This window comes from Mesocricetus auratus, unplaced genomic scaffold (assembly GCF_017639785.1).
Source record: "Mesocricetus auratus isolate SY011 unplaced genomic scaffold, BCM_Maur_2.0 Super-Scaffold_4256, whole genome shotgun sequence".
NCBI classification, from domain to species: domain Eukaryota; kingdom Metazoa; phylum Chordata; class Mammalia; order Rodentia; family Cricetidae; genus Mesocricetus; species Mesocricetus auratus.
The window spans coordinates 78810804-78837836 of record NW_024429182.1 but is presented as its reverse complement, the minus strand read 5'-3'; the positions used below and the strand labels follow the sequence as shown (position 1 = coordinate 78837836).

Below are 27033 nucleotides of genomic sequence, written 5' to 3'. Positions count from 1 at the left end.
GTCATGAGTGAGGGTATATGCCTGTAACAAGGTAGAGGCAGGCAGATAAGCAGTTTAAAGTCATCCTCACTATATACCAAATTCAAGGCATCCAGGGATACATGAGACCCTATCTCAAACAAACAAACAAGCAAATGAGCAATAGTGAGAAAAGAATGAAAGGAACAAAAATATTAGGATAAGAACTGTTTATCCGATGCAAAAGAAAGCACCAGTGGGCCTAGAGGACTAAAGAGCACAGGCACAAAATCAAAGGAAGGTTGCAGCTGGAAACCCAAGCATATGAATGACTGTATTAAATATAGACTATTTACTTCAAAATCCAGGAGGCATCCAGGAGAAATAACAATGGTCTGTGTTGTTTCAGGTGTCTCTTAGACACCCCTGACAACAATGCTGGAGAAGGTTTCTCATATCTGATCTGGGGTTTTCATTACGTAGTCTATGGCTCCTGTGGAAGAGCATCATTATCCCAAGTGGCATAACTTTATTTAAAATAAAGTGATACATATACACATATATACATGATTTTAGATAAATATAAATGTATATGATTCCCTGTGTCTTTTCTAAACATCCTTAATGTTTTGTTCTCAATGCCCTCTCTCTTCCCTTACAGTTAAATCCCTCCCCCACTTTTCTCAGCCTCCCCTTCATAGTGCTTGCATCCTGCCCTCCCACATTCTGGGACTCCTCCCCGAGACACCGGACCCCTTGTGTCCTGGCTTCTATGGTTACTGTAGGTTACATATTCACATTTGTCTTTCTGGGTTGTTGAAGATAGCACATACTTTGGACACAGGATTTGAAGGTAATGAGCTGGAAGTGACCCTTGAGCCTCCTCCTAAAGGACTAGATTTCATAGTATCAGAAGGGGATATGTAAGCTGTCACTCTGACTGTTTCAAAAAATAATTAATTAATAGGGAATCCAGCAAGTCCATTACTTGAGAGACTGGGGTAGGAGGATGTCTTGAAGCCAACACACCACTCTGAGCAACATAATAAGATCCTTTCTCAGGAAATATCTGAGTTATCACATTTAAAGTAATATTTCTCCTTATTAAAATTAGCCTCTCACTACAACTGCCTAAGACTGTAGAACTGTCTGAACCATTTTGAAATTACTTTAAGTGACTGTACTTTTTTAAGTTCTTCAAGGTTAACAGCTTTACAGTGTGGGTTTTCCAGTTTAAAAGTTATGTGCCCAAATCTATTGCAGTGAGGAGATTGCACTATGAATAGTAACTGTTGACAAGTGGCTGATGGTGGTACTAAATTGTTCCCATGTTACACTTTCAAAACTCTTTATCACTCCAAGTGATTTTCCCATCTCCAGTGAATGTTAAAAAATCGCAACATTCAAGTAAACAGAAAAAAACTGTAAAATATTTCTAATATGATCCCCAAAGCAGCAAACAAATATCTTTGTCATCCATATTAGTGAGCAATCCATGTGTATTTTAGTCACAAAGGCTATTCTGTTTTGTTATCTGTCTAATTCTAGGTCTCTATCCCCCAACCAGAGGAGAGGCCTATATTCATGGATATGACATATCACAGCATATGGCACAAATCAGGAAATCCTTGGGCTTGTGTCCTCAGCAGAACTTGTTGTTTGATCACTTGACAGTGTCAGAACACCTTTATTTCTACTGTAGGGTGAGCCAAGGATATCTCTTTTTCCTCCTCATTCTGTTCAGGTAGATCACCAAGTACTAATATTCTTATTCTTATAAAGTTCAATAAATGATTTTAGATGAATTTTCCTCTAAGCTTAAGGACTGGAAAGGGGCCGGTAAACCACTCCAGAGTTGATGTAAGGAAGAAGCTACTGTGAGATACCTATAAGATCCAGAGGTCAGGAGGACTGGAGTGAAACATTACCTTTGGGACAGCTCTACTTGTGAACCCATAGATAGAGCCAGTCAATACTCCAGCACAGACTGCAGAGGGGCTAGTAAAGCCCCACCTCTAGAGGAGGAGCTTTGGCAGTTGATTGCTGCTGAGGGAAAGTGATAGCTGATAGGTGATTCATTCTCCAGTGAACCGCCCCACATGCATTCACAGACAGACAGCATGACTAGACTCAGTGGCTTATGAAAGCTAATGTGCAGTTGGGAGGGAGACATGGCAGGGAGTGCTGAGAAGAGTCAGAAGAGGAGGGGAAGATTGATATGATCAAAACATATTATCTATACATACGAAATTCTCAAAAACAGAAAATAATTTTTAAAAGAAACTTCTAAGACTAAAATTGAAAGTTCCATGCAAACTATGCCTCCTTCTTTTAGGTAAAAGGAATACCTCAAAAGATGTGTCTTGAGGAAATTGACAGCATGCTGTCAGCTTTTAATCTACTGGAGAAACGGGATGCATTTTCAAAGTCACTGAGTGGAGGCATGAAGCGCAAACTTGCCATCATTACAGCACTGCTAGGGGGCTCCAAGGTAAAGGGACAAGCCAGTTCTGTTCTACAGCAGGTTTAGAAATCCAAGTGATACAAATCAGGAAGCTGACATAGATTTAACACTTTGAAAGAAGCTCCCATGGAATTCGCATTGTCAATCTCATTGGTATAAAATGATCATGGGCTTGGTTTTAGTACAGAAGTCCTAGTTTTACATAAACTTTCTATCTTTGCTCAGTTGGACATCTGGCTTAAAAATCAAAGTAAGAGCAAGCCCAGTACTGGTAGACACCCATGGGACCAGTGCATATTTACTTAGTCATTGAATTATTCTGTTTCTAGGTGGTGATACTTGATGAGCCAACATCTGGCATGGACCCAGCCTCAAGGAGGACCACCTGGGATCTCCTTCAAGCATATAAACAGGGCCATACCATCCTACTGACCACCCACTATATGGATGAAGCTGATGTGCTGGGTGACCGCATTGCTATCATGGTCCAAGGAACCTTGCGGTGCTGTGGCTCTTCAGTCTTCCTGAAAAGACTATATGGTTCATTCCCTTTGATTATTCTTACAATGTTGTTGCCTTAATAATCTTTTAACTTAATTCCCATTGATGTTGTATATATAGCCAAAATTTGAGTGATTCCAATATTATGTTCAGCTAACATTCATCTGTAAATCCTTTGGATGGTGATTCTGTTTTCTTCAAAATTATCTCCCACTTCTGTGATTTTTGTAATGTTCAGTGTTGGCATTATCTAAAGAATTTGTCCATCAATGAAATTATGACTACATACAGAAATATAGAAAATGAAATCAGAGGGGGATAGATTACTTTCTAATCTCCCTGGTGATATTTTTTGTGTAATTCACTGTCTCTTTTAGTGTATGCTGCTTAATTCCCTCACAATTCTGAAGTTTCCAGCCTTTTTCTGTTACTGATTTATTACTTCATCCTGTTTTTGTCTGATAAGATATTTTGTCTATCTTTTAACATCTACACTTAATTTGTAGTTCTGTCTTCTATTCTGGAGATGGTCCCGAGATCACAGAATGGGCATTTTGCTGTGTTAGGGTATTCCCTACTTCTGTTTTATGTCAAGCTTCTCTTATTTCAACGTGAAGACCTGTTACATTTCTCTCTAGATATGCCTAATGCTGGTGAACTCTCAGATTTTACTTACCTGGAGTGCCTTAGTTTCTGGTTCACTTCCAGTTGTTTTTGCCCCTGACTAGGCATTATTTCATGCTACTTAGAATATCCAAAACCTTTTGACTGGTTGCCAAACTTTATGTGCTATGTTGTTGGATGTGTAGACTTTTGTTGGGGAAATGTCTGTCAAGAGTTTTGTGCTCCATTCCAACATCCAGTTGGAATATTTTGTGCACCATTGAGGTATGATTTTCACTTTTGCTAATGTGGGTATGGGGTACCATTCATTAAATATATTTCAGTTCTATTGCAGAAGCATGAGCCCCATGGGGTCTTAATTAAATTTCCTGGCTGATCATCACCGATTCTCCACTTTGGTTTAGCTATGTAAGCTCCAGTCTTTATGTAAGGTAACAAAGGGACAAAAAGGTAAATCCAACTACATAGAGTTCCTCTTGGTGTTTATATAGCCTGTCACTGAGCAAAGGCTAACAGAGACACCCTTATGAGGTTTCTGTGGTTACTTCTTTTAATTTTTATTTGTATGTGTATGTGTTATATATGTTGTGTGTGTGCTGTGCGCATGCTCATGTGCTCATATGTAGAGACCAGAGGAAAACTTTAGAGTGTCTTCCTCTATTGTTCTCTGCCTTATTCCCCTGAGACAAGGTCTCTCATTGAACCAGAATCACATAACTATCTTCCAGGATCTGCCTGTCTTCACCTTCCAACTCTGGGGTTATAGGCAAGTGTGCCATGCTTAATGTTTTTGTTGGTGCTAGTTCTCACACATGCACAGAAAGTGCCCTTGTCCACTAAGCCATCTCTCCAGCTCTCATTTCAAGGTTATCTTGCTACAGAGCTCTGCATTCAAATTGTCGTCACAGCTTGTAGCTGTAGATTTAGTCTTTCAACTTCTCACATCAGGTGTAGCACTGGAGGCTGTTGGTATTTCCCTTTGCTGCACCTCCAAGCCAAGGTGGCATGCTTGAACATCTCATCTCACCTCCATCTCACAGGCATGGATGCCCCTTGGCTAACTCTTGTCTGCAGACCAAAGCTGTGCTTTCAATTCCCATTTCTTTCAGATGTTCATGGTGGAAGTTCTGTTAGGACGTACTTACATTGTCAGGGTCATGACCTAAACTAATCCTCATTTATTATGAATGTTTTCATTGGATAGGTAATTCTTGCTTGACAGAATTTTGATCAAATTTTCAAGATGTAATTTTACAAGGACATCTTAAATTTTCTAATTATTTTCTACTTTATGATTAACTGAGATTTTCCACTTGTGCTATTCTCTATTTTCTTACACTTCACTATTTGCATTCCCATTTGGATCACTTTTAGTGATCTTTTTTCAGGGATATTGATTCTTTCTTTTCTTCTTTCTACTTTGCTGCTGAGACCATTAAGTGACTTCTCTATTTGTACTTTCTACTGTTTCCATTGGCTTCCTTTTATAGTTTTCATCAGCCTGCAAAATGTCTGATTGACTCAACACCTTGTTTATCTATTTCTAGTAGACCGACGATTATATTTATCATGGTATTTTAGTCTTTATCCTATAATTTCTACATCTAGGCCAGTCTCTGCTTCTAGCTTTAATAATATATATATTATATTTAATATAATATATATGCTTGCTTGTTTATTGGCATGGCTTATAATTTTTATGCATGAGTAGAAACTAAAGTATGTAATATTTATCTCAAAGAAGCATATACCTTTATTTCTGTCAAGCTATATTTATGAATGATAAAGTCAATAGAATGTATATTTGGGCAATCCTGAAATGTGGTACAGCTTTGTTTGTATTCTGCTCATCACTGTCTTCAAATGTTTTAGGAGGGAAATAGAATGTTACTGTTAAAGAGAGCTTGAGACCTACATATAGGAAGATGGTTCTCCCTTTAGGCTGTGACCCAACCACAGGCCTTCTAACTGGCATATCCTCTTTGATTTCCATACTCCCCAACCCCTGTCAATTTCTTCAGTACCCTGGGGCTCACTGGCTCTCTTCTACTCTCTCTTTGCTCCTTCTCTGCTACCCTCTTCCTTTCTCAAAGGACTCTTGTCAGGTTATGGGCCCAGATACCCCAGAGACATTTCCCTTAGTTCTACTGTCCAAGCCTAGGGTACTAGAATGTCGTTGCTAAGAGAATAAATCCTAGAGTTCCATGGAGGGATTTCCCTCCATACCCTATCCCACACCTAGCTTTAGGAAAACCAATAAAGAAGGAAGACAATAAGGTGGATGAGTGAGAGGAGAAAAAGGAGGAGACACAGGGTGCAGGGAAGAGATGATAGAATATAAAAATAGAAGATCTCTCTGATGTGAAGATCTTTGAAGGAAATTAATTTTATCCAATTTATATAGCTTCTGGTATATAAATGTGTGTCCAGGAATTATCCGCTTGATGAATATTAATCTTGATTTCTCTAAGTCAGGTAGATTCTATGTTATCTCTGCTCTATCTGGTTTTATAATCTAGATAATTATTAATCCATTATAGGCCTATTTACAATTATATCATTAATTATTATTATAGTACACAATGCCATGCTTCTTAGAGTTGTAGTCAAATAACTTGTGACATGCTCTATCTTCTTCTAGTTTACACAAACCACAAAAAGCCAGGTATGGCCTCATTAGGATATGGTAAGTACAAAACCTTTTAATTTGGTCTTCTGAATGCATTTTCTCAGGTGTTGGGTACCACATAGTCATGGTGAAGGAACCTCACTGTGACATTGATGAAATCTCAAAACTGATCCATTACTATGCATCAACAGCCACCTTGAAGACTAATGTTGGAAATGAATTATCTTTTATTCTACCCCAAGAATATACTCACAGGTGTGGATCTAAAGAATGCCAATCAGTAGATTTTTAAATAGTCAGAAATAATTGTTTTTTTCTCGTTTCTTCCTGATTAGCAAATAAAGTTTATTTAAAGAGACAAAACTTCTATCACAGCTGCCACTTGCACTGAAAAGAGACAGGCACCACTTGCTTATTATAGTTTCCTGGGGTTAACTGGTGATATTGGGTGTTTTGTTGTCCATAGAGTCAATGTGACTACTAGTACATGGAGTGAAGTAAAGTACTAAGATAATGAAAAGGTAGTGGTAAAGTGATTTGCTAGCATGTACAGGATCTAAATTCAGTTTCATATCCACACATACAAACTCCACCAATACCAATAATATTAGCCTTAAAAACTAAGTGAAATGATACATACCTGCAATCCTAGAATGAGACATGAAATAGATTATGAGTTTGAAGCCAACATTAATCATAAAGTGAGACATTCTCTCAAAAATATAATGAAATTAACCAGGACAGTTTAAATGGTGGCTCTTGGAGTGAAGATGACAAAAATTCACCAGGAATAGGCAATTGGTGTGTCATCCAGCAGTGTTCATGCCTCCAAAGAATAGTGACTCTCCTTTCTCTATCAGCCATCAACTGTCTCCTCATAGAGCATCTTAATAGTTTTATTAGAAAATCAAAATGATATGTCTCCAAGAGAAAAGTATCAAGGAAGCAATTTACTACAGCAGTTTGTTGTTGTCTCGCTTTTTCTGTTTGTCTCGCCTTTCTGAATTAACAGAACAGAAGCATGAAATTATAACCAGCATTGACATGTTAGTGAGGGGAAATCACTTTCAAATAAAAAAAGTAAGTATGAAAATCACCTCCTTTAGTCCCAGCCTGTCGTCTTCTCCTACTTGTAGGTTTGAAGCTCTCTTTTCTTCTCTGGAAGAGAATCAAGAGAACCTTGGCATTTCTAGTTTTGGTGTCTCTATCACTACCATGGAAGAAGTTTTCCTTAGGTTAGCAAGCGTCCATAGGAAAAGGGAAAGCCTCAGAGGGAAAGACAATTGCAAACTTCGACACTGCATGCCTTAGAAATTTAAGCATGGTCAGGCTTGGAGGTGTGCTGGTGCTTGGGAACTAACATCACTCTTACTTAGTGGGTTGCCATTATACAATGACTAACCCGAGGGGCCTTTGGATTCAGGGGTTGCAACTCATATTCTTTAAGCAATGGACAGTCAGATAAGGTTGAAATGACAAACTTTTTTTTTAATATAGGGTCAGTCACATGGAAGATTCAAAATCAGATAACCAAGATACTCAGTCACCCTCAGTGGGGAGCAAAGAGAATAAGAATAAGGATGTCCCAAGCAGCATGAGAGGAGGCTTTCCCATTAAAGGTGAAGACCTGGCCATTGTGTTTAACACCGGGGTAAGAATCTTTACAAAGAAATAGCTGCCTAAAGCAAGAGTTAGGATTTAAGAGTTTTGTTTTCTCTTAATTCATGAACCAAAAGAACATACTGTTCTTAGCCACTAAGAACCAATACAGTGTGGAGCAGTTGGGACCCCAGCCTACTGAGTGTTTAAATGTAGAGGGATGGACTCTAGAAAACACATTATCAGCTATTTACTGTCGCTGCCATTATTCTGAAATTCTTTTGTTTTCTTAATTTTTTTTCCAAATTGAAAACCCAGAAACTCAACTGCTACTTCAAGTTGGTGTAAGCATACCAGAGAGTCTGATTTTTCAAATTATCAACTAGTAGTGTGTTCTAAGACTTTCAATAGGAGTAGTTCCTGTATCTGAGATTGTTTCTAGACAAGTGAGGTCCTCATCATGGGAAACCTGTTTGGACTGCCAAACATTTCTTTCCTTGCTCTTGCATCCTGGTCATAGTGGTTATCAAGAGTCAGGAAAAATCATTCTGTTAACATTTTAAGTATTATATACAACATTAAACTTAAGCACTTCACATAATATGCTATATCAGAAGTTAGTCAGATCAATGTAAATCGATAACAAATGTTGAGGGTCACATGATCTCTGTCACCATCACTCAACTATCATTGCACAAGAAGCAGCCACAAGAGCATAGGAACAATGTGATGAGCTGCATTCTAACAGAGAGTTATTTACACAAAGGTTGTGGTTTGTTGTCCCTTGCCTTAGACTAACAGATGGATAATCATATTATTGAATGCTACAGCATAGGTTTGGAGCCTCCTCCAAGAACTAACTTACTTACATAAGCTGTGTGTGCTTAAATTGTGCGTATTTATGCCATAAAGCTTTAGCATCACAAAATTTCAGAACACCAATGTCAATGAATTTCAGTGTGAATGCTGTATCAAGGTCTAGAGGTTGCAATAATTCTGTTTCTCTCTTCTTTGCCTAGTGTTCCCTCTACTATCAGCAGTTCCATGCCATGTTCATAAAGAGGTTGATGTATAATTGGCGAAACTGGAGGGTGCTTTTGGTACAGATACTGGGACTTGTTATCTCTTCTCTCTTTCTCCTGAAGTCTCATAACCTTAGATATGAAGATGAGAAAACAAGGCAAATGAATTTGAGTGAATATGGTCAAACCATTGTGCCTTTTTCTATTTCTGGAAAATCTAGTTTGACGACAAGTCTCTTACTACACCTTGAGAATATGCTAAAGCCTGGTGGCCACAAACTTAAGGAAGTACAAGGTAAGGCTAACTTAGAAAGAACAGAAAGTTGTCTTTTCAATGATTTTCCTGGGTCACTTCCAAAGAAAGGTCATAACTGTAACATGTTAACTTGATCCATTCTTTTCCTGATACTCATTATACCACAGAGACAATTAAACAATAGCAATGTCTTTATTAAAGCTACTGGTCTCAAAAATTAGTTGGTATTAGTTACACTTTGTGAACATTTACTGTTTCCCTCTAGTTAAACACACACAATAGATAGATGATAGATAGATAGATACATAGATTGATTGATTGATAGAAGAAAGTGCCTAAATATAATTTTTTATGAAATTGGGCATAGTCCTACTTTTTGGGAACAATGAAATACAGCATGGAATTGTGGCCTCCAGTTCTGAACTTCAGTTCTTTTGTAGTAATAACTAACTGTTTAATTGGAGCCTCCAGCTCATCCCTGTCCAGTCTGGAAAGCCCCATTCCTCTCTTTCTCTCTCCAAACCCTGACCACTCAGCAAGTCTCCAAACAAAAGAAAGGTGCCAAAAGCCCAGTTCTGCATTCTTTGTGACTATTGCAACTTCCTCCTCTGATGTCTCCAGCTGCCAAGTTCCTGCCTATGTGCTCAGCTTTTGACTAGACTTGGGCACAAACCCAGCTTGTGGCAGATACATCATCACCCCTTGCCTACACTCTATAAAATCTCCCTGTTTTAGTTCAGGGCACAACTTCTCTGACCTTATTCCTGGAGGTGAAAGAACCGACCCAGAAGTTGCTTTGCTCAATATACCTGTTGTTATACTTTTTCAATTGGCTTGATCTGGCTTACTGTATCAATGGAGAAACTTATTATGTGGGGGTGGGGTGGGGAACAGAAAACCTTTTTAATATCGGAAACAAACCTGAAGACTGTGGGGACAGGCTACTAAAAACATAGCAATAAAGTTTATATTTTCTCTGCTGAATACTTTTCATTTAATTTGAGAAATCACCATATTCAGTAGATATTTTTACTACTTTTTAACAAATAAGCTTTAATGACATTTAAAGAAGTCAACTATTTTGCCCCAGACAGAAGATGCAGATGTGGGTTTAACCTGATCTGCCTTCATCTATAAACCACTCAATATAATACACTACCTCTCTGAATATAAATTATGTTCTCTTTCAAATGTAATAATTTCTTCCCAGATGGGTAATATTTTCTTCACTACCTGATGGATACTGTTCCTTTGGTGAACACATATTTTTTTGGGATAAGCAAAGCCATTTTGTTTTGTTCCTCTCTCTCCTTCAGGTTTTGTTCTGAAGTATGAAAATATGCTTAAGGATGTTAACTGTTCTTTTAAAACATAATCCCAGTGGAACAACTTACAAATCATAAATTGGCTGATTTTAAAAAATGTTCTTATTCTTTTTCTTCACAATGATAGATGTGCTGTCCCTAATGTAGTCTTCTAATCCCATCTCTCTGAAGGCTGAGGAAGAAGGATCACAAATTGACATTTGAAGCATGCATATTTCTAATTTAAATAAAAAAGGAAAAACTTGACACATCAATTTTTAAGTTTTTTTCTAATTATCTTAGTCATGGAAACTTTAATAAGTATTTTTATTAATTGTTGTATTGTCTCTCTGTTTTAAACTTCATATCATTATAAAAATTGCTATTTATGGTAAAGAATTGACATTAAATCCTTTAGAACTTGCTCTCTCTTTGCCATAGACAATAGAAAACTGTTTTCCAGTGGGGAAAGAGGTTTCTAAGTAATCTTGCATCTGTTTTTTAACTTCTGAAATGATCTATGCCTTAGCAACACTAAACATTTTTAACTCTTGAGAATTTCATACAGATGTACAGCAAAATATAAAACACCCATTTTCCCACTCAAATTCATCCCATATCCTCCCAACATGTCCATCTCACAACAATATTTCTTTATAGCCCATTAAACCAATCAGTGCTTCCCATATGTGCATGGGTGGTAGCAGCCACTGGATCATCGGAAGCCTACCAGTGGCCAGATATTCAAAAAGTAATTTCTGTCCCCTAGAAACTATTAATTGCTAATAGCTCCTCAGTAAAGGATGAGGTCTAGAGATCATCTCCCCCGCCCCTCTATGTTGGAATTCTGACTTTATCTTGTGAAGGTCTTGTGCAGGAAGTCACAGCTGCTGTGAATTCATGGATTCAATGGCTGCATCATGTCCAAAAGACAGCCTTTCACAGCTCTCCTCCCTATCCTCTGGCATTTGCATTCTTTCTGCCTCTTCTTCTGAAATGTTCCCTGAGCCATGGCTAGAAGGTTAATACAGATGTCCCATATTTATTAGGCCTGAGCCTGAAAGCTCTTATTCTCCGTACAATCATCAGTTGTACATCTTTACATTGACGGGTACCCACTACAAAATGAAGCTTCTCTGGACAAGGTTGTGTGACCTCAAGTCTATTGGTATAAACATATTTAGACATTAGCTTGACAGTATGACTTTTTAGCAAAGGAAAAATAGCAAATTTTTTCCTAGGGCCTATTACCTCCCACTCCATGAACTTTTGACCAATAATTCAGTACTATGCATCAAATTCCCTCCTGTGGAGCAGATCTCAAATTTAATCCTGAAGTGATTATTACTCCATAAGCAATCATGGCACTACTGTGCAGTGGTTATATCTTGTAGCATGCAGTCCAGTGCTGGATGAAACTATTGATGTCTTTCTTTTCCTTAGGAGTCTCTACAGCATCTTCCAGCAGTATGGAGGCTAGCTAATAGGGAGGAGGTTTCCTGGCCCATTTTGGGAATTGATTTTTCTCTGTCCTGTATCTAAATGTGTAGCATCTTCAATGATATGGACTTATTGTGATTTTATTATGGGTGATCAAGGGCTGTACTGATTTGGAGACGTATGGGACTTTGCTGCCCAATAACTTATAGGTAGTCCAATAAGTGATTCATGTTCTGCATTGAGATTTATTTCCTGTCAATTCTGGGAGTTATGCAGCCCTGTAAATTTTTTAAGACTCACCATAAATTGGGTGAGTGTAAGCTCTTGAAAGGTATTCAAGCACCACAGTAACTCAGGAAGCACTCCCTGCCTTCCCAGACTGAACAAAACTGTCTTCCCTTCATCCATTTAGAAGCATGTCTCATTTGCGGGTTTCATCACACCAAACTACAACTGTGAATTAGTCATCTGCCTCTCAACAGAAATTATGAGGAGTTCAGAACCTCCTCTGAATCTCTAGATCCTAGCCCAGTTCCCTTCACATAACAAGCATACAGAGCAACATAATCTCAGCATACTCAGTATGGGGAAAACACTGGGAAAGGGAGAGACTACAGCTGAGGTGTTACAGTAGCAGGCTAGGCAAGGGAGCAAGAATAATAGGGCTAGAGGAAAGAGGGTGTGTTCAAAAGATACATCTTAGGTGGATTGAATAGATTTGTATTCTGTCTTTATAAGTGGAAGAGAATCAGAATAAGTACCATTTAGCTTTATTATTTTGCTAATATTTTATTTTGTGATTTATGTAGGTTTACAAGATATTGAGAGGCCTTGTGCACTGATGGTAACCTCTAGTAAAGCTACAATATGAGAATGGAATCAGGTTATTGAAATACCTCTCCTTTCCTTCCTGTTGCCCTTATTACCACACTAACTTCCTGTTTATTCCCACCCATATCCCTGAAAACTACTAGTCTCTATTCTGTTTCTGTAGATTGATCATTCAAGAGTGATAAAAAATGGAATCAAACAGTGTGTAAAATTTTGGAATGGACATTTTCACTTAGGGTGATTTTCTGGTAATTGTGTGTATCCAACATTTGTTTCTTTAATTGCTAACTACTATTCTTTCACATGGCCATGGTGCAATTTATTTAACCATTCACTCATTGAAAGACACCTAAGGTTTCCCCAGTAAGCACAGCTATAAGTAAAGCTTTTGTTATGCAACTTGCATCTTCATTTCTCTTTCTCATATAATTGCATTATAATCTATGAAGATCCATCTTCTTTTCAGAGTACTCTGCAGTTTTACTTTTCCAACATTTACATTTCTCAGGGTACCTAATTCTTTATATGTTATGCTTATATTTCATATATGTTAAGGCAATTCTAGTCCTGTAAAATGTAAAATTAAGATGTGGATTGAGAAGGAAAGTGGTTTGAAAATAATAAGGATAATGAAGTGCAATTATGTGTGTAGACAAATGAGTCTACACACACCTCGTGGTGATTGGGTTAAGGGATTCGTCCATAGCTGGTAAAACACATTTCCAAGTGTGCCCATTAGGGTATTTCCAGAATAGATCAGAATTGCAATCAGTAAATACAGTGAAATAATTTGCAAGCTGAAGCCCATATGGGTAGACATCATCCAACCCATGGCAGGACTGTGTGAGTCTTATTTGAGGCTGGGCAGCTTAGTCTGTCTCCTCCTCACTATTGTGCAGGGCATGATGTTCTTGGGCCACACTGGGATACTAGAGACTTATGGAGCTTCCCTACCACTCAGAATAGAGCAGAATGCTGGGCTCCCCTCAATGTTTTTATTCTTTTCAAGGTCTTGACAAAAAATGTTGTTGCTTTCTAGTACTGCTATATTTGCAAAAGGTGATTTTAAAAAATGTTCATATAGTTTTTCCTTTTTATCAGAGGAGAGTTTTGAGACCTCTGTGATGTGAGAGTAATTCTTACAAATCTGTTAAAGACAGGTAGGTGAGTTGAAGGAGTGCATCAGGCTGTGTTTTCTCAGCAAATTGTAGTTTAGGTTATAGAAAATACAATGAGGCATCCTGGAATTTAATGATGGAAAAGCGTTCCAAGGGTAATAGCAAAATTTTGAAATTATTATCTCCACAAAATTTAAAGTGGTAAGAAATGTAATTATTTGTTCTTGGATGCCATTCGTTAGTGTGATCTGTATGTTGGATCCACTGACCAGTATTGTGTCTTCGCTCTAGGTGACCTACTCAAATACCTGGAAGGAAATAAAGAATGCATTCATTTATGTATTATTGCACTTTCCATCAAGGTGGTTGCAAATAGAACAAAGCTAACTGTTCTATTCAACAATGAAGCTTACCATTCACCATCTCTATCCCTGGCAGTTTTAGACAACATTCTTTTCATGTCACTTTCTGGTGCTGATGCTTCCATAACCATCTCCAATAAACCTCAGCCACGCTCCCAGGCTAAAGAAAGTCTAGGGTATGTTTGTTTCATGTTTTTACATTTGCACTTGAAATGCATTCTTCCCACCCTATTCAATTATGTTTCTGTGATATTAGCCATTGATGGAAATAGCGTCCTTGATGAATCTTTTGGTTCCTTCTGTAGGAGTGCAGAAGGAAAGGTGGTTGCCTTAAAAATTCAGCTGGGCATGGCTCTTTTGGTCAGTGGCTTTTGCCTCCTGACAGTGACTGAGAGAACCACCAAGGCAAAGCACATTCAGTTTCTGAGTGGGGTCTCTGTCCTCGTGTACTGGCTTTCTGCTCTCCTGTTTGATTTAATCATCTTCTTTGTTTCATGCTGCCTACTATTGGTGAGTGTCAGACAATGTTTATGAGAGTTTATTTTCCTTTAGTTCCAAAAGGAAAATCTATCTTCTAGCTGATGTTCTCATAAACATAGCTATTCCAATAAAAAATCTTGCTCATTATTGTATAAAGCACATTTCAGCACTGGGAATGGTGGTGAACATCTGGAATTTCAGCACTTGGGAGGTAAAGGCATAAAGGTTAGGAGTTCAAGGTCATCCTCAGCTATATTCCTAGTTCAAGGTTGGTGTGCATGAGACCCTGTCTAAATAAATAAATAATCCAAAATTCTTTTTTTTTTTTTGGTTTTTCGAGACAGGGTTTCTCTGTATTGTTTTGGAGGCTGTTGGTCCAGCCTGGCCTCGAACTCACAGTGATCTGCCTGCCTCTGCCTCCCGAGTGCTGGGATTAAAGGTGTGCGCCACCACCGCCCGGCATAATCCAAAATTCTTAAGGTAGACTAGGAAAATAACTTCAAAATGCTTTATTACAACAAAGTAACCTTCATTTGTCATAGTACAAGTGTATCTCTTGGACTAATTTCCCAGTGTTTCCTTTTTAGCTTTTGCTGAATTCTAAAACTATTCAAAGTAGAAAGTTTCTTACTGTGTTTCATACTTCATACTACTGAACTATGGTCTCAACAGAATTATTGCCACCTTTCCTAATTTTAAGTCTCCATCAGAATATCTTAAATATTTTTTCAAATACTAGGATAGTTATTACAAAAAACTACTAAAAAGTAAGTAGGTTTGGAAAAATTGGAAACCTTGACACCTGTGGGTGGGGATCAGAAAGATGGATGTTGCCAGGAACAACATGGCAGGCTTCTCAAAGGTAGCCAATGGCACTACCCTATAATTAAACATTCCAGTTCCAGATGTGAGAGATGGAACAGAATCTCAAAGATACATCATCGTCTTACTTCCACTATATACTAATCACAACAGTCAAAATGTGGAGGAGACCTTAATGACTGCCAGCAGATGCATAGAGAAAGAGAATGTGGTATCTGCATGCAACATTGCATCAGTTAGCCTTAGGAAAAAAACTGCTTCTCATATGTGCTGTTACTATGGATGAAAGTAGGGGATATTTATACAAAACACAGCAACCATCCAAAGCCAATACTGTGTGTTTCTACTTTATGAAATAAACAAAATAGCCAAAGTCAGAGAATCAGCATGTGGAATGGTGGTTTCTAAAACTTGGGAGAAGATTCAGTCAAGCAAGATTCAAAATTTATGCTTCCTTATATGGTTTTCCACATGAATTGTAAGTAACTAAAAAGTGAATACTGGAATGAGTATGGGAAGTAGGCTAGACTTAAAAAAACCTAAGTTAAAAGCAAGGGATATAAATAAGAGGCAACTGATGAACTATAAGGAAAACATTTAAACAAATGATCTATTTTCTGGAAAAGTTGATAGCTAGCTGTCATTAGTATAAGAGTCTCCTGGTTCTGTGTAGGAATCTTTAGAGAAACTCTTCTAGGGAGAAAACCAAAATAAGAAAAGACCATGGTTATGATTCTGCTTGCTAGGATGTCCACTGGTGAGGGGGAAGGTGTACCTGACCTGAGTTCATGCTCATAATCTGTGTGTTTTATTATTTCAAAGAGGCAGAAAATGAAAGTCTTGGTATTTTCTTTCTTCCTTTCTTTTTTAAATATGTATTTATTTTATGTGCATTGGTGTTCTTGCTGCATATATGTCTGTGTGAGGGTGTCCAATTCCCTGGAACTGCAGTTATAGACAGTTGTGAGTTGCCATGTGGGTCCTGGGAATTGAACCAAAGTCCTCTGGAATAGCAGTCAGTGCCAGTGCTCTTAACTACTGAGCCAACTCTCCAGCTCTTTCTTTCTTTCTTTCTTTCTTTCTTTCTTTCTTTCTTTCTTTCTTTCTTTCTTTCTTTTCTTTTCTTTTCTTTTCTTTTCTCTCTCTCTCTCTCTCTCTCTGTCTCTCTGTCTCTCTGTCTCTCTCTCTTCCTCCCTCCCTCCCTCCCTCCTTTCACTCTTCTTCCCTCCCCCCTCCCTCTGTAGTGTGGTATGTGGGGCTGGGAGAGAGACAGAGACCCTGGCCTCACTTTTATCTCTGTCCCCTCTGTTTCAGGTTGTGTTCAAATACTGCAAAATTGATATTTATGTCACAGACTACCATTTTCTGGAGACAATGCTGATCCTCACACTGTTTGGATGGTCTGCCATTCCCCTCACATACCTGATGAGCTTCTTATTTTCTAAAAGCACCTCTGCCTACGTCAAAATTATCATGTTCAATTATGTGTCTGGCATTTTCAGTATCTTGATAGATACCTTATTAGTAGCTAGTAAGTGTGAGCACTTCACAAAATGGCCCCTTCCCCAGAGACAGCAATAAATAAATCAGTAGCAGTAATGGGCCTAAAGATATGGGAGTTAGTAGACAGTTAAATTCTAGGGTTTGGGACACATCTGTATTAGCTATATCTCAACAATCTTTCTTGAGTTTCTATGCTCATGTTCCACTCATAATGCCTGTATTAAAAAGCTGAGACCCAACATGAGCTTCAGATCCTCAGTGGGACTTCTCCCCCACTTCTTGCAGCTCAGATTCAGTGAGTCTGTAGTAATTTCAGAACTTGGGTTATTACATGGAGATCTTTGCTCCTTTGGAACTGATTTTGATGCAGGGTGAGATATACAGATCTAGTTTCATTCTTTTCTACAGTGGATATCTATTTTTCTTAGCACTATTTGTTGAACATGCCATGTTTTTTTTTCTTCACTGTGTACTTTTGGCATTTTTGTCAAATCTCACATGGCTGGCAGTTACATGGCCCTTTTAGACCCAATTTCAGAAAACTCAAGATTATTTGACTTAGATGGATACAGAAATAAATATTTCCCTTAAGAATTTGTCAGTACTTGCATATATTTTGTTCTAAAAATATAGTAACTATGTGGGGAAAAAACAAGCAAAACAACACTAGTAGTTTGTTTTAAATAATTTCAGCTGGCTGTGGTCCCAGGTGAGTAGTAAAAACATATACAAATTTCCTGACTCCCTGATAATCTGAATTAAATCCCATATAAATAAGATTTTAAAATTTTTATTTGTTTTTATTTTTCTGTATGTGTGCCTGCTTGTCTGTGTGCATACAATGTGAAGTCTGTGGAGACCAGAAAAGGGCATCACATTTCCTAGAACCAGAGATACAGGTGGTTGTAAGTCACTGTGTGGGCGCTGGGAACTCATGTCCTCTGAAAGATTAGCCAGTGCTCTTAACTGCTGAGCCATCTCTATAGCCCCCAAAGAAGATACTGTAGTATCCAAACCAAACCTGAATATACTTCAAACTTAAACATATAGTGTATATATTAAAATGTGCATTGTAACAGAGTCTTAGGAGTGTAAACAAATAACAAAACACTCAAATAGATTTGGAAAATATTTACAGACAAAACTTTTAAATGAAAATAAACTCAAGTATGGTTAGGCAGGAGGAATCCATTCTAGGGTTATATTGCACAACAAGGTAATTATTCTTCATAATGATATGTATTTTTAAATCTCTAAGAGATTATTTTAAATAATCTCATCACAAATGAAAATACTTGATGTGATGGGTCCATTAACTATTCTTATTTGATTGTTCCACAGTATGAACATCTGTTATAATGTCATATATTATTCCATAAATACAATTATTACATGTCAATTAAAATAAAGCCAAAACAACTTCTGCAGATTAAAGTTTTCAAATACCATCCATAGTTAAAGTAAGAAGTAGTAAAGATTAACACAAAAGAAATATACTTATACTATTACATGACATAGAAACAACAAAACCATAAAATTGTAAAATCATTGGAGGATAGAGAGGTTCTAATATAGAGCCAAATAAAGTTTAGAAAGAAATTTAGAAGACAAAGAATAAGTGTTTGAAATTTTTGGAATATCCAGGCTTGTTCACAGGCAGAAATCTTTAGTTGTAGAAAGTTTCCCTCACCTGGTTCAAGCAATTGATACACTGGGCCTCAAGGCTAAAAGAATACCATAGCCACAAACACAGCCCAAGAGTGAACTAGAAAGGGGCATGCGTGAATTCCAGTGTCCATGCTAGAGAGACACTTTAAAGTATAACTTGCAAAGCATAATGTGTCCAGTGCAGAAGGAGGAAGAGACAGGAGGGGGTAGAATGGAGTGGCAAAAAGTAAACAGAAAGTAATGTGACAGTGATTATTAGCACAGAACACCAGTACTGAAGCTAAGTGACAACACAGGATCATTAGATAAGGTTTGTGTAATAGATTCTCCAAGTCTAAGTTCTAGATCCATGCTATTTACATTAAACATAGTTTCAGAAACTAAGATACACAAAATGCAGTAGTCACTAAAGATAAGATATGCATATAGAAAACTAAAACTTGAGCTATGATAGTGATGTGATCAAATGTATTTTTCATGTTAAAATTATTGGAGATACAGAGGATTACAATATGGTACAAGATTCATTTTAGCATTAAGTGCTAAGAGTTCTAAATTTTATATACTTGATAGGAAATATGAATACTCAGAATTATTAGAATGACTTCAAGGAGTTGCAAAAACACAATATCATAACAGAAGTTTTTATATATCTTTCTTAGAATTCATAGACAAGATAGATGGAGGAGAAGTTGACAAATAGTTACTACCGAGCAAACCATTCATTGGGTGTGAGTTAATGAGCACATTGTTTCATGATATCTGAAAAGCCTAGCAGATGGTGCACTGTCCAGCCTAATATAGAAAGGGAAATGCCATCACCATCTGAAGTAACACACATCTAAGAACTTAAACATGAGCCAAGGAAGAGCAGCAGGAAGTAGGAACTACTTAGGGAGCTGAAGAGTAACATGCCCTGCAGCCAATTGGCTATCTGAAAAAACAATATAGCTATAACATTTAAATGTTATGAAAGCTAAACTGTAATGGCCATACAACCTCAAATGGAGTAACATTCAAAGTAAGAAGAATTATAGACAAAAAGAAGTAAAAAATTAACTGGCTAGAAAGTGTACATGCTATGCAGAGACCACGCAACTTGAGAAATAGATATAATGGCAAGTAGAGTAGGAACCAGCAAACAGGCATTTACACAGTTGCTGTACCATTGGAAGCATTCTATCAAAAAGAAGTAAGGTAGGAAGGAAGGATGAAAGGAAGGAAGGATGGAAGGAAGGAAGGAAAGAAAAAAATGTCCTCTTAGACATGACAACATTGGACCAACAAACATAAAAACTTGTACTTCTAAAAATGCAATTTACTAAACCAGATTTCAGAAAAGGTAGAAAATTGGTAATGAACTATAAGCATCAAGTACTTAGTTAAAATTCTTTTCACAGAGGAAATACTATCCACAGGTAGCTCTATTTCACCAAAAAGACTTTTCAGAATTCTGTAATTATCGCCACAAACTCAAGCTGTAAACGAAGCCAAAACCTATTAGCAAGTAATGGACATTGTTCAGAGATAACCATCTGGGTTTCAGTTCCCTGAGGTTGGTTTGATAATTCCTAGGGGACTTCTTATCCTAGAGGTGATTTGTTTTCTCTTACATAACCTGTTCTTGTCACCCTTTTAGAAATGCCAGTTACCTTGTCTAATACCACCAAAGCCTTCCTGCTCAACACACTACTGCTCTTTCCCACTTACAACCTCGGGAAGTGCATAGGTGACTACACTGTTATTTACCAGAGGAAAATACAGTGCACACAGCAGAAGAATGTTCCCAAATACCTGAATTGTAGCAAAGAAAGTAAGTATATTGGGGACGTAGACCCTGAGGTTAAACGCTGGTCATCAGGTTTGTTGGCAAGTGCCTTTATTCAGTCAGCCATTTCAATAGTACTTTTCATTCTTATGATTCCTGAGATAGTTTAGCAATTTCTCAGTCTATTCAGAAAATAAGCTTTCAATTTTATTGATTCATTTCATGTTTATTTTCTAATTTAGTGTATTTTAGTATGTGTTGGTAGACTGTCTTAAGATGGTAAGAAGAGTTATTAAGCTATTTATTGTCAATATGTTTATTCTCTTTCATGATTAGCATTATGTCAGTATAGCTTAGGGGAAATCCATGTTTCTCCTGCTTTTATTGCCTGAACTTACAGGGTTTATGGTTTGATGTATTGGGAAAATTCTCATTCTTGGTGTTCTAGTTACAGTTACTTTTGCTGTGATGAAACACCATGACTAAAAGCAAGTTGGGAAGGAAAAGATTTATTAGGCTTACACTTCCACATGGTTGTCCATCATTGAAATAAGTCAGAACAGGAACCTGGAGGCAGGAGCTGGTGCAGAGGCCATGAAAGAGTGCTGCTTACTGCCATGCTTCCCATGGCTTTCTCAACTTGATTTCTTATAGAACCCAGGACCACCAGCTCAGGGATGGGCATCACCCACCATGGGCTGGACTCTTCTCCGTGGATCACTAATGCCCTATACCAAATCCTACGGAGACATTTTCTCAGTTAAGGCCCTATTGTTTTTTCTCAGCACAGCGGCAGCGCCTGAATTTACTACTGTTTCAGCCAATAATTGTGGCTCAGCAGTTACTGGCTGCTTCTCAGGTAGTGGCCTGGCATGACTTTTACATGCCAGTAGATCTAACCCCTGTAACTGACATCAAATGTAGTTTTTTACTAAATCTCTATCAGTCTATTTATCAGTAAGACTCTGGAGTCAGAAGCTGGAGTGAAAACAACTAGCTCAGAGAGATTGAGGAGCAACTAGCTGACCTTACCTCTTCGTGGCATCTCAGAAAGAGAGTCCTTCTGCTCCACCGAACTGAAAAAGACCATCACACCCAAAATACCTCTTTACTACTACTTATGTGTCTCTCCATCTTCCAGACTCCCTCTGACTCTCTATAATTACTTTCTGTCAACTAGTTGCTGCCTCCATCTCCTGACTGAAGGTTTATTTTATTTATTTAATTAGCACAAATACAAACGGGGTTCACAGTGTGTTCAAATATAACACAACAAGGCTCCCTCTTTTCCAGTGATCCTAGATTGTATCAAGTTGACATAAAACTAGCAAGCATACTTAGAAAGAAAAATAAGGAAGGAGAAACTGGTCAGGGTGTATTGCATGAAAAAAAAAGAAAAATTGAAAGGCAGAATTGTCTCTTAGAGACTTGAGGTTGTGCAAATAGCTTCAATTAAGGGCACTGCGGAACACAAAGCCTGCCAGGGAATCAGAAGATGGTATCCATTACACTCCCTGCCTCCCTCCACCTAACAGGAGATGATGAGACAGTATCCACTACACTCCACACCTCCCTCCACCTAACAGGGGATAAGAAGACAGTATCCACTATACTCCCTGCCTCAGTCCAAAAGCAGTGGGTACAACTCTGCTCTTCACTCTACAAAGAGACATGGCTTCCATATTCCACACATCCAAGTGGTCATCCCACAAAATGGCAGCTGTGTTGATGGTCTGAGAAATAATCATTTCCAGAAAAAAAGGAAGTCAATATCATTGAAAGGGTATAGAAGGCAAAAAAAATACAAAAATAAGACATACAATAAAATGTTCTTTTAAAAACTCCATAGAGGCAGTTTATTTACAAATTATCTTATGGTATCAAAGTATGGAGATGGGGTAAATTTGGCAAGATACCAATATTGATACCAGTCGAAGGGATCCGTGGCCATTCTGATGTTGTTTCTATTTTACTTCCCATTTAAGAATTGTGCAAATTATAACACAAGGAGAGAACAGTTTCCAGAAGACAACACAGAATGTACAATTTCTAACCATTCATATTAAAACTAATATGTTGTTACCTTAAGGACATATAATTGACACTCTTATGTGTCGATAAAAATGTATGCAATTTATGGGCACCCCCCGGGGGTGGAAAAATGAGGGAGCAGCTAAGCTTGTGTGGACTTCACTTGAAGGGAGTGGGTTCACAGATGTCATTATGATGTTATGCCTAAAATGTGTATGGATGTAGCTTTGCAATGAATCAAGTATTTTAAAACCATAATTCTAAAGTGTGAGAAATGAAAAGACTACTAAGAATATTAAATATAATGGTCTCTATAAAAATCATAGTTTTCCTAATAAGTTATTAGATTTTATAATAAATCAATGTAGCTAATGAATTCAAAATAACAAAAACACAAGATTCAATTGTATTTACACATGCATTGCAAATGTTTATGGAATACTACTCTTTAAAAGGAAAGTTCAGGGCCCACAGTGTCTCAGTAGGTAAAGGTACTTGTCACACAAGCCTGGTGACCTGAGTTTGGTCCCTGGGACCCAAAGACAGAGAAATAGTTGTCTTCTGATCTCTACACTCATCCTATGTTATATGTGCATGTGCACACACACGTACATACACACATGTACATAACATGACGATATGCATGCACACGCTAATTAAAAAGTGCAAGGAGTTCAAAGTCATAAAATGGAGCAATTTGGATTAAAAGTAGAGTTGTATTATAGGTCAAGGTGTAGAAAAGGATTATTAATCTATTTTTATGAAAACATGGGAACTCTGAAAATTACTTTTTTACTTTTATTGGTTATAATCAAATGAAATGATCTAAATTTGATATTTCAATGCTCAGTATGGAAAAGTGTGAGAAAGAAGGGGTTTACAGCAGAGAAAGCTAACAACATGACATCAAACAGGTACTCACATCAATAGCAGTAGAATTAATTCATACTGATAATACGCACCTCATTTTTGATATGAGGAAAGGGCACCTTCCTCCATAGGGTTCCAAAGACCACAACACCACTATAATCATGAAAAGGATTATATAATCACAGACAAGAAAATATAGGGGATGACTACTAAGGGTAATGTATCTGGGATTGGAATATGAAAGCGAAGAGGGAAATTGTATTAAAAGCTAGGAAATGTTAATGAATCTGGTATTAATAAGGTATTCATATCTGTCCACTCATGATAACATTCATCATACTAACACACCTGGTGAATAATAAGGAAGAATGAGTGCAAGGTACAGAAAACTCTTTGAAATTATTTTTGTAAGTATGTATTTCAACCATCAGGCTGTGGAGATAGCTCAGTTGTCAAAGTGCCACATAAGCATGAAGGCCTGAGCTCGATTCCCAAAACTCACATAAGAAAGCCAGGGCTGCTGGCACAGGCTTGGAATCTCAGTGCCAGCAAAGTGGAGAAATATGACTTATTGGGCTAGCTGTCTTGACTTATTGTTAGACAATTAATATCTATGTTAATATTTATATTCTTACTATGTTACTGTACAATACATTAATGAGGGTCAGTCTTCAAAGTTTTTCTCTTAATCTGCATTTTCATAACAGGCTAATCACTTCTCAAGCTCCGAATACTGTGTGCAAGTTTAGCCTAATATCTCATCTTATCCTGTTTCTTACTTGGTATTTTATTAGTTGTTCATGTCAGTGTTGCACAATAAATTAAGTGTGATACTCCCATTTTTCTCCCCTCCTTCCTCAGATATTGAGCAGAATATTTATTCTTTAAAGGAGCATATGATTGGAAAGTATTTAATTGCTATGGGCATCACAGGCTTAGTTTCCCTCCTCTTCATTTTCTTTTGGGAGAACACTTTTTGGAAATTAAGAATGCTTATTCATCAACACATTTACTTTGGTGTCTGCAAGAAATACAAGACAGTAAGTACTTAAGCATGGAACAAGTCAAGAAAAAATAAAAATTCTAGTAGCATTGACATTAGACAAGGAAAGTGTTGTTGTATATTACTACCTCAGTTAACAGAGAAAAATGGCAGTGTCTACAGGAATGTCCTTCCTTAAAGCCATGCTAAGATATTACCTACAATAAAGTAAATTCATTTTGATTATCATTTTGAAGTGCTAGATTTTGTTCCTATGAATTTTATCTATTACCACTTTCTCTTGCATTCAGTTTTTTGTATTTATTTTTATAATTTTCCTTGTTCCACTCACTTTCAGTTTTCACTTCTCCTTTGTTAATTTCCTGATTTCTTTTTTTAAGCAAGTTTAAAGCCATGGCTCTTAAATCTCTCATTAATAAAAAATGAGCATTTAACAATACAGATATCAAACCACATCTGGTGATACAGGTCTATAATTCTAGCTACTCAGGAGCCTGAGACATAAGGATCGCAAGTCCAAGGCACTCTTGAGCCACAGGGGAGTTCAAAGACAGCCTAAGTAACTTAGACATTGCCTCAAAAATGGAAAGTAATAACTCAGGCTTCTAGGTAAGATGACAGAACTGTTTCCACATGCCCTGGCTAAGGAAAAGTTAGTAAAAGAGTAGACTGTATTCCTAAGACCAAAAGAGGCAATTTGAGAAATTCATGAAGGTAATGAAAAGACAGCTAAAGAACACCCAGGAAAAGATGGGTACCCATGAAAGAGAGTGAGTCAAGCCATTCTGTAGACACATGGCTTCCTGGTGGTGAAGCAGAAGTTTCATCTAAAAGGCAAGCCAGGTGGTTCAACTGAAGACAATGTCACTTCCCAATGAGATTTGACTCCAATCTAGTTCTTTTAAAAATAGTTTATATGCTTTATTTATATTAAATTTAAACTTACATACCAATCCCAGTGCCCTCTCTCTCCTATCCTCCCACTCCTCCCACCATCCCCTCATCCACACCTCAAAGAGGGTGAGGTCTCTCATGGGGAATCCTAAAAGTCTGTCACATCATTTGGGCAGGACCCAGGCCCTCCCCCCCTGTATCTAGGCTGAGCAAGTCATCCCTCCACAGGGAATGGATTCTACAAACTGCCCAAGACCCCCAACTGTCATTTTCATTCAGGGGGCCTAGTTCAGTCTTGTGAAGGTCCACAGTCAATGAGCTCACACTTGTTTGGGTCAGCTGTCTTTGTAGGTTTTTCCAACATGGTCTTGATCCCTTTGCTCCTATTATCACTCCTCTCTCTCTTCATCTGGACTCCAGGAGTTCAGCCCAGTGCTTAGCTGTGGATCTCTGAATCTGTCCCCATCAGTTACTGGATGATGGCTCTATCATGGCATTTAAGGTAGTTATCAATCTGACTATGGGGAAAGGCAGCTTAGGTTCCCTCTCCACTATTGTTTAGATTTTTCATTGGGGTCATCCTTGTGGATTCTTGGGAATTTTCCTAGTGCCAGGTTTCTTGTTAACTCCATAATGGTTCCCTCTGTCAAGGTATTTCTTTCCTCTCTCCTACCATCCTTCCTCCTCCCCATACACTCCCAAATTGCTCATGAGATCTTGTCTATTTTCCCTTCTCAGGGTAGGGTCCTTGTTGTTTCCTAGCTTCACTGGGGTTGTGGACTGTAGGCCCTCCATGGGGGTGTCCATAGTCTGTCATTTCATCCAGGGCAGGGACTAGACCCTCCCCCAAGAGTCCAGGGTAAGAGTGCATCTCTCATTGTTGGATGGGAGTCCAAAGTCTATTTGTATACCCGGGATAAATGCTAGGCTCAATAGATTACCTAGGCCTCCTCACTGACACCCCCATTCAGGGGGTCTTGATCGGTCCCATGCTGGATTCCCAGGCAGCTGTTTCTGGGGGTTAAACCAGCCCAGTCTTAATGCCTTTGGTCATCAGTCTTCCCTCTCTGTCACTGGATTTCTTGAGTTCAGCTCAGTGCTCAGCCATGGGAGTCTGCCTCTTCTTCCATCAGCCACTGAATGAAGGTTCTGTTTCCCAGACTCTCTGGCCATGGGATTGTAGGCTGGCACTCCCCAGATCTATGTCTAAAATCCATATATGAGAGTACATGCCATGTTTCTCTTTTTGTGACTGGGTTATCTCGCTCAGGATGGTTTCTTCTAATGTCATCCATTTGCCTGCAAATTTCAGGATTCCATTTTTTTTTCTGCTGAATAGTACTCCATTGTGTAAATGTACCACATTTTCTCTGTCCATTCTTCAGCTGAGGGGCATCTATGTTACTTCCAGGTTCTCGCTATTACAAATAATGCTGCTATGAACATAGTTAAACAGATGTCCTTGTGGTATGAATGTGCATTTTTTGAGTATATGTCCAAGAGTGGTATTGCTGGATCTTGAGGTAGGTTGATACCTAATTTTCTGAGAAGCTGCCATACTTATTTCCTAATTGGCCGTACAAGATTGCACTCCCACAAGCAATGGAGTGTTCCTCTTATTCTACATCCTGTCCAGCATAGGCTTTCATTAGTGCTTTTAACCTTAACTATTCTGACAGGTGTAGGATGGTATCTCAGAGTGGTTTTGATTTGTATTTCCTTGATGACTAAGGAGATGAGCAATTCCTTAAGTGCCTTTCAGCCATTTGAGATTCCTCTGTTGAGAATTTTCTATTTGGATCTATACTTCATTTTTAAATTGGATTATTTGGTGTTTTTGTGTCTAGTTTCTTGAGTTCTTTGTATATTTTAGAGATCAACCCATT

The 27033-nt window shown here is 38.0% G+C and overlaps 1 protein-coding gene across 8 annotated transcripts in view; it reads left to right on the top strand.

The window, feature by feature from the left end:
* Window positions 1-27033, top strand: part of LOC101828135 (ATP-binding cassette sub-family A member 3) — an 85111-nt gene that overhangs the window by 39447 nt on the left and 18631 nt on the right. For 6 of the 8 annotated variants that reach the window (XM_040755388.1, XM_021229323.2, XM_040755401.1 and 3 more), the window contains 12 exons: window positions 1507-1661; window positions 2294-2449; window positions 2752-2962; window positions 6281-6431; window positions 7313-7411; window positions 7674-7827; window positions 8795-9092; window positions 14038-14284; window positions 14414-14618; window positions 16725-16941; window positions 20221-20394; window positions 24112-24290. In XM_040755388.1, coding sequence (XP_040611322.1) covers window positions 1507-1661; window positions 2294-2449; window positions 2752-2962; window positions 6281-6431; window positions 7313-7411; window positions 7674-7827; window positions 8795-9092; window positions 14038-14284; window positions 14414-14618; window positions 16725-16941; window positions 20221-20394; window positions 24112-24290 — 2246 coding nt within the window. The remainder of the gene's footprint in view (window positions 1-1506; window positions 1662-2293; window positions 2450-2751; window positions 2963-6280; window positions 6432-7312; window positions 7412-7673; window positions 7828-8794; window positions 9093-14037; window positions 14285-14413; window positions 14619-16724; window positions 16942-20220; window positions 20395-24111; window positions 24291-27033) is intronic. The other 2 variants (XM_040755394.1, XM_040755396.1) reach the window with 2 other exon arrangements.